The sequence below is a fragment of the Charadrius vociferus genome, unplaced genomic scaffold, assembly GCF_000708025.1.
Source record: "Charadrius vociferus isolate BGI_N301 unplaced genomic scaffold, ASM70802v2 scaffold257, whole genome shotgun sequence".
NCBI lineage: Eukaryota > Metazoa > Chordata > Aves > Charadriiformes > Charadriidae > Charadrius > Charadrius vociferus.
In genome coordinates, this window is record NW_009649473.1 from 2,186,950 (window position 1) to 2,201,447 (window position 14,498).

The following is a 14,498-nucleotide window of genomic DNA, read 5'->3' on the forward strand; positions in this document are numbered from 1 at the left end:
TCTATCCCAAAGCTATGCTCCACTAAAAATGCTGATGCTACTTGGCTCCAAAACTTGATGCATGGCTCATTCTTGCTCTCTGATAAACGGGAGCATTGATGCAGATCTTGGAAGCTAAGCTGCAGCGAGGTCTTAGTCCTGAGATTTGTTGAAAATGCTGAGTCTCTGGAGAAAGAAATTTCCCTTGGAAATCTCCCCTGGGGATCAGCCAGGGGACATTCAGGCTCTGGTCTACTCTCAGCACCCTTTTGCCCAGGGGAGGATGGAGGAGGAATGAGCCATGTTAAAGGTTATGCAGGCTTCAAATAAAACAGTGTTTATTCTCTGTTGAAAAGGACCACTGGGGAGACCTGCAGGCCCTGGCAAAAAGCACAGCCCCGTTCAATCAAAAGATACACAAAGCACCCAGCTAAAGCCTGCAGAAGGTGCACTTAAGCCTTTGTTAGCAAAGAAGGCAACAAGAGACTGAGGATCTCTTCCAACAGCAAAGACAAGCTATACGTTGCATTTGCAGCCCGTGTGTGTCCAACACATATCCTCTGAAGAGGAACACAGATTTATATTCCTCCAGCTGAAGAGAAGGAGATAGGAAATAAAAGATCAAAAAGCTTGCTGGAGTGGTAGAAGTTTCTTTGCAAGGAAAATACCTACTCCTCTCGGTTTTACCCAACGTCCAAGCTTCTCAGCTTTGCCAAGTGTTTCCCAGGGAGGTCTCAGCACGATGGCGAGAAGAAAGAGCTTTGAGTACCTACTGCCATGCCAGGACCTAGGCATCAATAAGACTACAGGAAATCATAGTCCTGCTTCCAGCCTCCAGTCCAGCCTCCCACCGCCCGGGCCACTCTGCCCATCTCCAGGGGCATAGTTAAGAATCGCTCCAAATCCATTTTATAGATGCATTTGTCGAGGCAATACCAGCCAAGCCTCCATTAATTATTCTAGGGAAAGATTTGGTTCAAATCAAAGGTCAAGGGTTTGCTATTTAGCAATATTTGTGAGGCGTGATTAACATGGGGTTATTGCACCCAAGCTAATTTAAAAAGAAACACAGAGAGGCCAGGGCAGGCCATGCAATAACCTTACTGTAGGGAGTCAATTGGCACTGCTGCTTTGGCACCACGAGGTGTTTCTGCAATATCACGCACGGCTGCAACCTCACCCACCATCTGTAGAAAAGACATCTGTGGGTCTCCTGCATTTCACAGCAAATCTCACCTTACTTAAAGCAAGATCCTTTCTTGCAAGCCAAGAGAGTCTACACAGCTGTTCTGGAGGCTCAATTTTCACGAAATATTCAACTCAAATGCTACTCAGCATGTACTGAGGGCCAAAAATCACATCGGTGCACAACAAGCATCACTGAGGCCAGTGACACCAAGTTTAATATGGATACAGCAGCTTGCATCGTTTCCCTTCGGTTTTGTTACCAGAAACAGAAAAAACCCCACGTGTATGCATATGCTGCCATGCATGGCTGTGCAGATTTTTCATGTGAGGGTATGAAAGTGTTTTGCGAGCAATGAATTGTGCTTCCTAGAAAAGGATGATGCCATTTTACAGATTGGGAAACTGAGGCACCACTGTCACACAACTTGTCCAAAAATATGTGCTTGTTTAGTGGATACTCAGACCCATTCCCCTTTGCTGGGTGAATAATGTTACATCTCCAGACATTGCTGGGGGGAAAACACACAAGCCATCTTCATCCGTCTTCACAAACAATACCTTTAGTAACCAAATAAACCCTTAAGCCCTCCACCTTTTTGGAGACACCTGCTCTTTTTAGGTGGCATTGACTAAATGAGTAAGATAAATGAACTGGATAGGACCCTGTCAAAATTCAGCATCAGCAGCTCTGGCCTGAATTGGTTAAAATCTGCCCCTAAATCCTGTCTGCATTTTTCCTTCCAAACCCAAATTCCAGCCATTTCAAAATGTTCAGGTGGAAATTCAGCAGCCACCAGGTAACTCACTAAAGGTCTAATCAACCCTCTAGCCTTCTCCACCAAAATAGAAAGAGGAAAGCCTACCAAAACTTGCTCAAGTACAGCAAATCCCATCACTCTGTCCACCTGGCTGACCCCAGGAGAACACAAAGGGCTGTGCAAAACCTGCTCACATCCGTACACTTCATAGCTACTCACCAATATTGCGATGGATACAAGGGAAACAGAGTCTGCTCCGCGCAGTCAGACACCTCGGTGCTGAAGGTACAGGAGAGATGGTTACCCCACCGCTCAAAGTTGGGGGTTGGCAGGAGTTTTCTAAAAGATCTTTCTGTCAGCAGCTTATTTTGGAGGAAATACTGTGAGGTTTTTTTTTTCCTTTCTTGTGCTAGGTTTCCTTGAGGTTCACCTGGTTTTGCTCAGCTCCCTAAGGAGGGATGGCTCTTCTATCCAGGCTGGAAAGTGTAATGAGCACTTGCCCAGGGAATAAGTGAGGTGTGCCGGTAGGGATGATTTTTTCCCTGCTGTAATGCACTTTGGGGGAGAGGGGAGAGGGGATTGAAGATGCAAACAAAATAAACCAAAACCTCCTAGAAGAACCCCACCAGGGAGAAGAACCCCCTTCCTGACAGTCCAGCAGCTCATGATTCTTCTGGCTTCACAGGAACATGGAAGCTTTTGACTTCATGGGCCCCTCTTCAGGCCCGACCTCCTGCCACTGCTCAGCAGACACCAAGGAGTCACCCGTTTGTGGGACACCGCCAGCCCTCCACTCCATCAGCAGGAGAGGCCTGCAGGCCTAAAAATCTCCAGCCTAAAAGTGAATGGGCAGAGGGACAGCCAGAGGAAGGGAGAGGAGGAGAAGGCACAGCAAATCGCTTTGCTCATTCGTCATCTCTGGCAGAGAGCTTCCCCCCTCCGTGAGTCAGCCCTAAAGGCTCGCAGCCCAGTGCCTCAAGTCATGGCACACACAGCTTATTAACAGAGGAACTATTCAAATGCCACTGGTTTCTGGCTGATCAGTTTATTTGTTGGTTTTTTACTTGTTTCCCCACCTTTTTTTAAAGGTCCATAAGATAGAGCATCACAGCAGGAAAGCATCTGTTTATTGCAATGTTTATCTGGCAAAGGGCAGAGATTTTCCCAGTACCCAAGGGAGGTGCACGCACAGTTCACACTCCTTTTAAATGGAAACGGCAAGATTAATTTAATTCCTTTGGTGGCCTTGAGAAATCTCAGCCAATTTGATTAAAAGCCTGCTGTGGCCCCAACCTACACTGGCCTCCCTGGTGAAAGCCCGACAGCCGGGGGATGCTCGGAGGTGGTGGCAAGCAGCTGCCACGTCCCTCGCACCGAGAGCAGGGCTGGCCCCATGCAGCTCATCCTCAATGCGCAATTTTGGCTGGGAAACCACGCAGCCAGCTGGGGAACGCCGTGATTCAACACTCCCCCACAGAAGCCTTGGTCTCTCACCAAAGACAGATGCCGAAAAACAACTTTCCCTCCTCAAGGGTCATCCCACACCACCCCAGCACGTACGGCTGCAGCAGAGAGCGAGCGTGATGCAAAAAACTCTATTTTTCCTGTGGACGAACAGGCCAAGCACCACTTCACGGTGACGTCCCCAGCTCTTGTAAAGAATCAAGTGTACTGTGTGTCCACATGTCCCTCCAGCTTCTTCACCAAGTTTTCAAAATGGGAATTAGGAGTGCTCCCTTCAGGCTAATAATGTCCCATCACGGCTTCCAGCACCTGCTCTTCCCTTTCCTCATCATCCTCCTGTGGCTGGGAAAGAGAATGTCTGTAATAGTTGCGATTTGGGGATGACGCACTCATCTCCTGTTGCAGTTATTAGCTGTTGCCTGGCAAAACTGTCTGCAGAGATTGTTTTAAGCTGAACATTCTACATCATCTTGCCTTAGAAGAAAGCAGAGCTGGTACATCCCTTTACAGGCTGGGGAGAAGCACTTTCTATGCAGAAATTACCTAAGAAAGGTCTGGGTTTACATCTTGGCAAGTATCTGGCTGTAGTCCACTGTATAGCAACACAAGATGGAGAATCACTGCGTAAAACCCTGCCATTGCCCTGTGCTCACTCAACCCTAACAGTTATAGGTGGGAGAGTTACTCAAGAAGAAATACCCAGACACCTCCATGGCTATTTTTGCTCCGAGTCAGGTTTTAAAACAATCAACTTCCTGCAACATAGGCACCAGGGGACCCTACAAACAACAAAACCCCCAAAAAGCCCATTTCACGCGCACCATTAACTGTTTGCTACTGCTCAGACTTGACAGCTCTGCGCAGAATCTCTCCTTAACTCCGCCTGCCCCTCCCGGGCAAGGCTGCCACCTCAGCCACCCTGCGAGGAGAGGAATGGACATCCCTCACTGACCACTACAGAATTACCACAATCACAATCATATAGAAAGGTAGAAAATAGGGTTCAGGTAGTTTCTGTTTTCCATTATTTAAGCGTTTCCTCTTTTTCATAAATACCAGCCAATTTCTAAAGAGACGCTGCTCCTGTAGCACGGCAGAAGCCAAGCAGGTTGCAGGCAACAGCCGAGGCATCAGGTTTTCCTTCCAGCTCTCCCAGCGGAGCACGTGTCTGCATGGCACACGGTTGCCCAGGTCCTGGCAGCTCTCTGCCCCAGGGGAGACCAAGAATGTCCACACTTGTGGAGTTTCTGCTGAAAGGGAGGGGAAAGCTTGGGGGAAGGAGACTCAAAAGGAAGCAGAAAGCCCTCAGGGCTGGCACGAGGAGCTCCTTTATCTTGGTGCAACCCTCTCGCACGCTGCATGGAGAACGTTCTGGCGTTCTCAGCTTTCTTTCCTTTGGGGCAGTGTGGTGTTAAACTCCTCAGCTGCATATCCTTTTTATTTCCCTCCTCACTGACAAATCAGAAAACAACCTGATATCACAGACTCCTATCCCCACTGGATCCTAGGCTCAGATGGGTTGGACTGGTTTGCAAGATTTGTGGAAAAGACTCCAACCCAGGCCAGCTTGTGGCTCCAGTGGAGGCAGAAACCCCTCTGGACAAGTATACGCAACATCAAAATCTAATGCACAGCTCAACGAGCTTCCAGAGCCAACACAGCTTCAGACTCTGTGGTAACCTTAAACTCATTAACAATGTTCCCTGCAGTAACAGCTGTGTGTCACAAAGCCAGCTCAAAATTACTTTACAGTAGCTAATAATAAACCCTTTCCCAGAGCTTAAAACTGAAAATCAAATGAAAAAAAAAAATAACACCAATCCTCCAAACCCTCAAACTTAATGTCTACTGTGTATAACATTTTTTTAGAAATACCCATCCTCTGCCCTCCAGTAAATTCTGTCTTCTCTGGGGTCAATCAGTTGATCACCCCGCATTTATTTCAGCAGCAGACCTGAACTAACATTTCTAAGAAAGGGAATAGCTCTAGAATTAAGCAGGGTCAAAATTCAGAACGGAAGCTGCAGCCACATCAAGTCTCTGCCTGCTTGCAGCTCACTCCCCTGCACACGCTTAGTAGGGTTATTTGCAGTGCTGGTGGAGCGCTGGCATTCCAGCGCCCTTCCACTCCAACTTACTTCTCCTATGCCCTCTTTACCTACATTAGAAACTCCCTTTTTTTCCCCTCCTCTAAAATCAGTCATCATTCCCATTGAGACACATCATCGGCTAAGGGCATTTCAAATGCATTTAACTAAGCCGGCTTTGAGCTCTACACCCTACACCCACGTTGGCAGCGCATTGCTCAGCAATATTTCCACTGAAACCGAGTATCCCAGTTGCTGTCTCCGGTCTCACATACTTTCCAGGGAGTCAGAGAAAATACCACTGCAACCAGCTTTGCCTTACCCATGATGGTCACATCATACTCGATCTGGAAGAGTGCCTCCTGGCTGCACTGCCGCAGGATGTTGAGGGCATCGGCATGGGTCATGCTGTGCAGAGGGATCCCATCGACGCTCAGCAGCCTGTCCCCAATTTTCAAAGACCCTTCCCTGTAGAAAGCCACAAGCAAAAGTTACTAAAAAATTTTGTGTTTGTGTATATATGTATTTATTTATATTTACCTGTATTTTCTCTATATATTTATACATATTTATAATGTAGCTGTATATTTTGTGTATATATAGTTAATACAATTATATATTTTTGTGTATATATTTTTATATGTATAGGGGTTTTTATATATATCAAAAAGTCAATTATTTTGATCCTGTAGGAATTGAACACTCCTTGGGACCACAGTTTGGGCTATTTATAGTGCCAGGCCCATCATATTCAATTAGCAGCATGAGAATAGATAGACTGCCTCCTGCTTTCTAACACAGCATCAGCTCTTCATCTGCACAGGTTCAGTTAAGTGGCTGCCTCTGGAAGAGGAGTTTCCGCTTACGACTATAACATCTACGCATGGGTCAGCCTACGAGCACCGGACCCATTCTCCCCACACACCACAGGTCCCAGACCACCAGAATGAGAAGCCTTGGGGAGGCACCAGCTAGGAGGACATGAAGGACACACATCCAAGAGCATGGCGAGAGCTGCTGGTCTGTCTTGTGAAAGCAAATGCCGGAGGTGCAACACGAGCATTACCTGTCTGCTGGGCCACCCGGCCTCACGTAGGTGAGCACCAGCGGTCTGGACTTGTGCCAGTCTTCATGGGCTCCCCCTGTAATCAAACCGGGAAAGCAGTAAGTCACTGGAGGTTTGAAAGTCTGAATGAAAGTGCTGAGAAAGGAGAGACATTTATCACATAACAGCTGACACAGCCTGAAAGCAGAAAGACTGCCCTGGATTAGGCAGCCGGCAGTCCTTGAAGGCTGCATGGGATGCTCTCCAGGACACGCTTTTGCTCTCAGCTGAGGTTTATGACATTCATCTTCCTACTTTTCTCTTCGTGCTTCCCAAATCACCTCTGCCAGTGCTTGTTCCCTCTTTGTTTTTAACCAGAAAAGCCACTAACCTCTCAGCACGAAGCCAAAGCTGTTGCCTTCCTTGTAGAGGGACACCTCAATGGTCTTGGGAATAATGCCAGCGCTGCTCTCTGGGACTAAAGGAAGAGAGAAAAATCCAGTTGCCCCCAGGCAAGCCTTTTCCACACCACCCTACAAAATAATACCAAAACCCATCCGAAAGGCATTGAAATCAAAGTCCAGCCCAATACCCATATTGTACCTTCCCTGTTTGGAGGTAAAAAGAGCCTGACCCGGATGTGTGAACCTTCGTCAGAATCAACCATCATGTTTTAGGATGATTTCACCGGCTCAGTGTTGTGCATCTCCCCTCAAATTTGACTTGGTTAATACTCTGACATTCAAGTAAAACCATCTCGTTTCTCAATTGGCTTTAATGCGTTCAGTATTACTCAAAAGCCAGAAGCTTCTGTCGCAGATGGAAACTTATTAAAAAAAAACCAGCAGCAGCGTAAGGAATCGAGTCACCAGCTGACCTTAAAGAAAATGAAAATCCCAAATCCTCAGTGCAAAAGGTTGGGGCTTTTTTCCCTTACCTCTCATATTTTGATTTTAAAAAAAGATTAAGTGAATCCTTTAAACTGATCCTAGGGGCAATTCAGTAATTTTATGTTAAATACACAGTACTATTTGATGTACAAAAGTAAAGAGAAAAAGAAAAAATCTGTTTCTGTCCCTTGCCATCCCCTGCTATTTAATGATTTATTGAACTACTGCGGTGAATGTGGGACAATCTCCCACTCTTCTCCATCCAGAACCGCACATGGCATTTCAGCCTTGTCCACTCGAAAAAGATCAATTCCTAATCTTCAAACCAAGTGCAATGAATGGCCACAAAGATAATCAGAAAAAAGACTAAGACCTTGACTTCAACCTGGCAAATCGGAGCTGGAGGCTCTCCAAGGCACGTCCACACTAGTGTTTCCCCTCGGCTCAGAACGGGGTGTTTTGAAGCAAATCTCCCCGCCGTCCTCACTGACCACATTGGTCCTCACTGCCAAGCGCCCCGAGGGCTTGCAACCTGCACCCAAATTAGGGTTAAACTAACCCAAAAGATGTACAGCGGAGGCATGGTAACACCTGGGGACCAGGCTACAAGCGAGGCCAGATAAACCCCCAAAACACTTTCCCCCGTACAGCCGCTTTGCTCCTGCTGCTGTGCACAGACTGCTGACAGGGACACAGCCTACAAGTACTACAGAGGGGAAAAGCTCAGGGCACAGCTGAGCTCTCCCAGCTAAGGAGTGATACTCACATACCAAGAAAAGGGTATAAAGCATCCACGAATGGGTTCAGAAACCATCCAATTTCTGTCCTAAGCATCCAAGCATGAAGTTCTGCAACAGCCTTCCGTAACATCAGCGGGGAGCTGGGAAACCTAAGCTAGTGTTAACACAGGGCTTGGTTTATTTATGAAAGAGATGATATGACACAGTGGCCTGAAAACCAGACTTGGGCTTGCAAGGTCTCTTCCAAAGCAGGAAATTACAAAGTGGGGAGAAAAATTCAAACCCACAAGCATAAGCGATTGAATTGCACTCTATTTCTCCTCTTTGCCAAGGGAAAGCGAGAGAATGAGAGAGAGAGAGAGGGAAAGCGAGGCGGGTGCACGCAGCAATAACAAACCCTCACCGCAGATAAAAGCCCGCAATGAACCGGAGCAAGGCAGTAATTGACAATTCCCCGTATTTTGCAGTGCCTCTTTGTTTGGATTAGTCATAAACAGCATCGATAATCTCACTGGAGAGAAGTGCCCGTTTCAGCGTGCTCTCCCTGCCCATGCAGAGGTGGGGACATGCGGTATTGGCACTGCTCCTTCGCTGGTGAGTACAGCTTATCAGATTCCTGACAGCTGGGCTCACAGCTAAGGAGAAAGGTTAAGAGCTGTCATCTCCAGTAGTATGAGAACATGGAAAACTTGAACCACAGGGGTTTTGTTTGTTTTACTAAGCTTGTACGCAAAAGCTAACTAATGTTTTCAGCAGAACAGAGAGGGACGATGGATAAAGATTCAGCTAATTCAGGTTATATTTTCTTTCTTCTTAGGGCTTTATATAGTCATTTATAGATTCAATATTTTTCACGTAAAGGCAGCAGCTATAGCAAAGCCGTGAAGTGTAAGATAGCTTCCTATCTGGGGAAAAATGTTTAGATTTCATTAGTTTTGATTTTCCTCTCATTTTCAATTGTTCTATTTTTTCTGCCCAATCATCCTTTGATTGATCTGGGTAACTGAATGAGTAATAACTGGAGAGATCGTTTTCACAATGGAAAGCCCTTGATGAGAAACTGTATCGAGGCATTTGTTTTAATCAGAACAAACAAATGAGGGCAAGAGTACAGTCTCCCACGTCAGGACACAAGCCCTGTTCATGTGAGTTGGGCTTGCCAGCTTCTGCTGGGACCCCTTAGCTGGAAAGCAGATCGCTTCAGCTTCCCTTCTGAAAACACACAATATTTCAAAGCATCTTGAGGAATAACAGCACTTGCCACAGTTCAGAAAAGAGGATCTGGCAATACATGCTTAAGACTGAATAAAACCTCCCAGAGCCACGCTCCAAAAGAGAAAAAGAAAAACAAGCCAAAGCAGCATCAGGAGGCAGATTGGCCTCTGCTACCGAGTCACTCCGAGGCAAGACAGACCTAATCAGCCGTCTCCCACGGTGTGCATGAACAGGCACCCACTGTGCCGGAAAAAGCACTCTGCTCCGACTGCACACAGCTCTGCAGCATCCACCGCGGCGCTGCGAGCAGATGAAGGCAGAACGTCAAAATGCCCCTGGATACTGCCTTGGCCACGACGGCTAATGCACGAGCAAGCCCATCTGTACCCCAGGACAAAAAGCAGCTAAGAAAAGAGAGCAGCGTTCTCGGAGAGGCACCCACCGGCTGGTGGAAGCTCGTACTCTACTTCCAGCACTACCCTTTCGCCCACGTTTTTCAGCAGGCTTATGATCTCGTCGTGCCGCAGCTTGGTCAGGTTAATGCCATTCACCGACTTGATGTAATCCCCGACGTTCAGCTGGTCACTTCTGCAAATAAAAACAAACAAAAAAAATATGCTACGCTCAGCCTCAATGTGTCTGATGAAGCTTTGATAAGTAGGGAACTTTCTGAAAAAGCCACCAGCGTTGGGCTGATCTTAGCTGTCTGATTTCGTGTGCCTGCTATCAGAGGGAAGCGCTAAAATCGAAGCCATCTATCTTTCCCAGTGGCAAGTCAGATCTGTACATACAGCAACAATTGTCATATACACGTTCGCCACCTCTCTTTGTTGCTCAATTCCCATTTATGTAGAGCAATCAGTCAGAGAAGCATATCGGGAGCTGTCTGGAAAAAAAAAATCCAGCACGGAAAAAGAAAACATCTTTCCTTTTGCCTGTTTTCTGCAAAATTGTTCAATTACTCCTTCCCTTTCTCTGCTTCTTGGAGCCTTTCTTCTCCCATTCCTTTTCTGAGCCAATAACGTTACTTACACACTCAGTATTCCGAACAGATACAATATTAAACCACTTAGCTTGATCAAGATGTATTGTACCATGCAGCTCTCCTGACAAGGCTGCCTAATTTCACAGAATCCCAAATATCCCTACACTTAATTTCAGAGCATAATTGCCCAGAGCATGGGAAATAACTCAAAATAGAAGACATTCTACTTACTGAAGCAACAACTTTGCATTCTGGAGCACTTCAAAAAAGGGAGTTGGGTGCCAACTATTTTAATTATAACCATATTCATTCAGCAGCGAGAACATACAACTATTTCTCCCCAGTTTTACTGTGCTCTCTGCACCCCATTTCCATTTCTCACCTTGCAGCCAGTCCTCCCGGCCTCAGATTGGAGACTCTTGGCTTTCCATCTTTGTCCGTGCCACCTGAAATGGTTAACCCGAGGGTGCTTCCTTCCTTCTTAATCAGCTCCACGATGGTCACCCCTCTGAACTCCTCTGAAAGATGAGGAATAAAGACAAACATCTCAGTGGAAGGCACATTCCTCCCAGTCCTAAGGACACCCTTTTCCTACAGGTGGTGGGAGAGCAGACCTGGGATGACTTGTACAATTAGCATGAAGAGAAAGCTTCAGTCTATTTAAAACTAAGTTGGGAAACAGAAGTGTGTCCTTGTGGAGGGAGAGCATTTGCATGCAGGTCTGGCAGGTAGGACCAAGCAGGACAAGGCAGAGGTGTGAGGGCTTGCAAGAGGATAAAAATCTTGTGTTTAAAGACGCTGGTGCTGGAGGCAGTGGAAGGACTTGGAATCAGGGTGATGGGATCTCAGCAGTGGTTGAGGGAGACTACCTCAGGAACTATGTTTGATATAGAGTGGGGAGGGTCTTAGGAGGGCTACGTGTCAGGCAGTCACAGTTACCAGGTAGGAGGATGCTGTGGACCTGCAGTAGCTGCCTGGATGGACAGAACAGGGTGGATCTTGAAATATTGTGATGAAAAAAACACCATGAGACATCAATACAGTTGGGAGATAAAGAACATAATGTGGAGAGGGGTGGGATCCTGCCATCAGCAGAGGAAGGAGGGGGAGGCATGACCTGCACGCACAGCAGTTTCCCCACCTATCTGCACCTCGTCTAAGTCAAATTTCCTCCATCTTACCCACCTCATCTACAGCTGGAACTGAAGACGCGAGTCACTTTTACAACATAACTGGTTCCATGTGTACTGTCAGCCACAATACATATGGCAGGGTCAGGTTTAGGGGATGCTCACCCCATGCCTGCTGCACCAGCACCGCTTCTCTGCTTGCCTCAGGCAGCATACATTTTACTTTCCCTTAGTCCAAGACGACACTCTTGTTTGTCCAGCACCTGTATACAAACCCAACCCAATGCCAGTTTTGAGCCCATTACAGCTCACGTCTGGGTTTGACAAAAATAAGGTCCCTAAACTATTCCAACTTCTGGATTTGATGTGGAGGAGGGGAGTACGTTAGCAGGAGAGCCAGCACCAGCCTGAGGAAAGACCAAGAGCTCTATGGACTTGGCGAAAGGCAGCTCCACATTAATCCACATGACGGCACTCGCATTCTTTGCTCAAAGGAGGACTACCCCTGGGGCAAATCAGATGACTTTCATGCCTTGCCAGTGCCTCCTCTAAGAAGCTTTTACAGAATTTGTCTACAACACGATCCATCCACCTCCACTATCTCTGGTGTACTGAAATCTCCCACAATTTTACAGGAGGAAAACAGTCTCCCACACACGGTGTGCCTTTCTCCAAGACCGTGCAGGGGAAGGTGGTGATGGGCATTGTCAGCACATGGCAAACAGCAGACCCACAGCCGTGGACTAAAACCCACACTGCAAACGGCCCAGAAGGTTGTTTGCACAGCAAACCCCATCAGGCTTAAATGAGATGCTCTACTTGGAGAGGGAACATTTGAAAACTTGCACACTATGATTTCCAGAGCAAAGCAGGGTCTCTTAAACTGCATTATTGACACAGAAGGTCCATGCCGGGCTTCCCCCCTCCATCCTCTTTCACTGAGAGAAAACACGGTGTCATTTGGCACCATGGTGCCTCATTACCAGCACTCTGCTCCCTGTGCTATGCCACCACGACACCAGAAATTGCACCTCACTTCGAGTCCTGCCATGCAGTACCTGTTTTGTAAAGCACTTCCAAGAATAATCCACGCACTTGATTAATGCGAGTGGGGAACCTCTTTGCAATCTGGCGCCAGTCTGGAAGGTGTTCAGGCACTGCTGGGCACCTATTTAACGTGGCACTGGCAGCTCATTGTAAAATGTCAGGTCCATAATGCTTCTGCTCTTTAAACTCAGTTTTGATCCCTTGCCAACTACAGTAACTTAGTTTTCAATTCACCAACCCGGGATCCCAGGGGCTGCCAGAAACTTTGTGGGGGGCTCCCCGCTGTGCTGGAAGGAACACCATCCGCCACTATCCTGCAAATTTCCTCTCAACTACAGACATGACTGATCCACACAGATGGTGCCGCAAGGGGAGATTATTAGCTCTTCAATGGGGTTTAATTTTGATCCTTGATAAGTGTTTAAAATGAGAACTCCCAGAGTATAATTACCCATTGTTATGGGTTCAAGGAGAAATCACTTCTCCGAACAAAGGCAAGTCCCTGAGATCGATATATCAAGGTAAGCAATAAGGCATTTTGACCACCGCCTCTATAAATCTACTGCCACTATCACAGACACATGCAGATGTAAAAGTGAGCTGGTTAAGCAAGATCGGGTCCTTCAAGACATGGTCTTTAAGTGCCATATGAGAACAGTCTGGGATTTCTTCTATTGGCACATATCCTTGAATGTTGCTGCTCAAAGCAAACCAGGGCAGGAAGAGCACACTTGAATTTTGCCCTCCCCATTGAGATGCCTTGAGCTGGGGTCATTGGACAGCCTGGCTCTTGTGAGTGGGGACTCAGCCTCTCTCCATCAGGGCCGCAGTACAGTGGCAATGTGTTGCAGAAGTCCCAGTGGATGCAGAAGATATCCCCTAGAAAAATTGCTGAATGATGAAGCAGTGGCCAAAGAGCTTCATTTCCTCCCCATCCCCTACAGCACACCAAACCAAACCTGGGACTGGCTCATTAATGGTCAGAAGTCAAAATGAAGCCCCGTGTGTTATTAGGAAGGAGCTGAGTTGTCCAGAGCAGCCCATCCAAACCTGCTGGCGTGCCACTGGCAGACAAAGCCCAGCACCAACAGCAGCAAATGCACTACCATTTCTCTGCTCCCTCTTCAGCCCCCAGGGGTGTTTCTGCACGGGAAGGTTTACCTCACACAGAAGTCTGCTGTGACTGACTAAATATCAAAACAAACTTAGTCACACACGGGAAATACGAAGCTTGCCAGACACTGCCAGTCTCCCTCTCCACCCGGCGAGCTGGAACGTGGCGGCGCTTCTTCCCTCTCTTTTTTGCTGCTGTTTCCTCTTTGTGGGTGTCAGCCCAGCACAGGAACCAGTCCTTTCCCAGCTCACTGTATCTGCCATCTACAGCTCTACACCAGACTGAGATTGTGTCAGTAACATACCACTCACGGAGACCAGTTACTGCCATCCATTTCTGCCCTCCAGCAAAAGCCTTGCTGATAGATGCACCAAAATGGGTGTTTTGGAGGGTTTTACCCATTTTAGGGGTAGCCAGGTAACGTGTAATGGATGCCCCGATATTCTGGAGCAGGAACTGATCGTCTCCTTTACCTGGGATGCTTTGCCTCCTGGAGACCAGGGCTGCGTCCATCCCACCGGAGTCCTTGCTCCCCTTTGAGTAAGGGCCATCGTCTGTGAGCAGAGCAAACACAGAAGCTGAAATTAGTACCAAAAGCAACAAACAACAGAACCAGAGCACTACAAAAAGTTTGTCCTGGTGACACTGGAATTGGGATCACGTCCATATCACAGACTGTAGGCAAGAAAAAACATTACCAGCCCTGGCTTTGCACTGCGCTGTGTGGGCTACCTTGCTTTTTAGAGAGGGAGGGAAAGAAACAAGAAGGCAATAACATTATCTGATTTATTCCTCTTGGAGCTAATTCGTTAGGAGAGAACAAAATTCCCTTACTCCTGTAATTATGTGGAACAGC

At 47.2% G+C, this 14,498-nt stretch overlaps 1 protein-coding gene across 1 annotated transcript in view; it reads right to left on the reverse strand.

Moving 5' to 3' along the window:
• Positions 1–14,155, reverse strand: part of GRIP2 (glutamate receptor interacting protein 2) — a 59,806-nt gene extending 45,651 nt beyond the window's left edge. The window contains exons 1-6 of the mRNA XM_009889870.1: positions 14,116–14,155; positions 10,734–10,869; positions 9,809–9,954; positions 6,913–6,999; positions 6,543–6,618; positions 5,799–5,944 (exon numbers count right to left, since the gene is read on the reverse strand). Coding sequence (XP_009888172.1) covers positions 5,799–5,944; positions 6,543–6,618; positions 6,913–6,999; positions 9,809–9,954; positions 10,734–10,869; positions 14,116–14,155 — 631 coding nt within the window. The remainder of the gene's footprint in view (positions 1–5,798; positions 5,945–6,542; positions 6,619–6,912; positions 7,000–9,808; positions 9,955–10,733; positions 10,870–14,115) is intronic.
• Between the last annotated feature and the right edge of the window lie 343 nt (positions 14,156–14,498).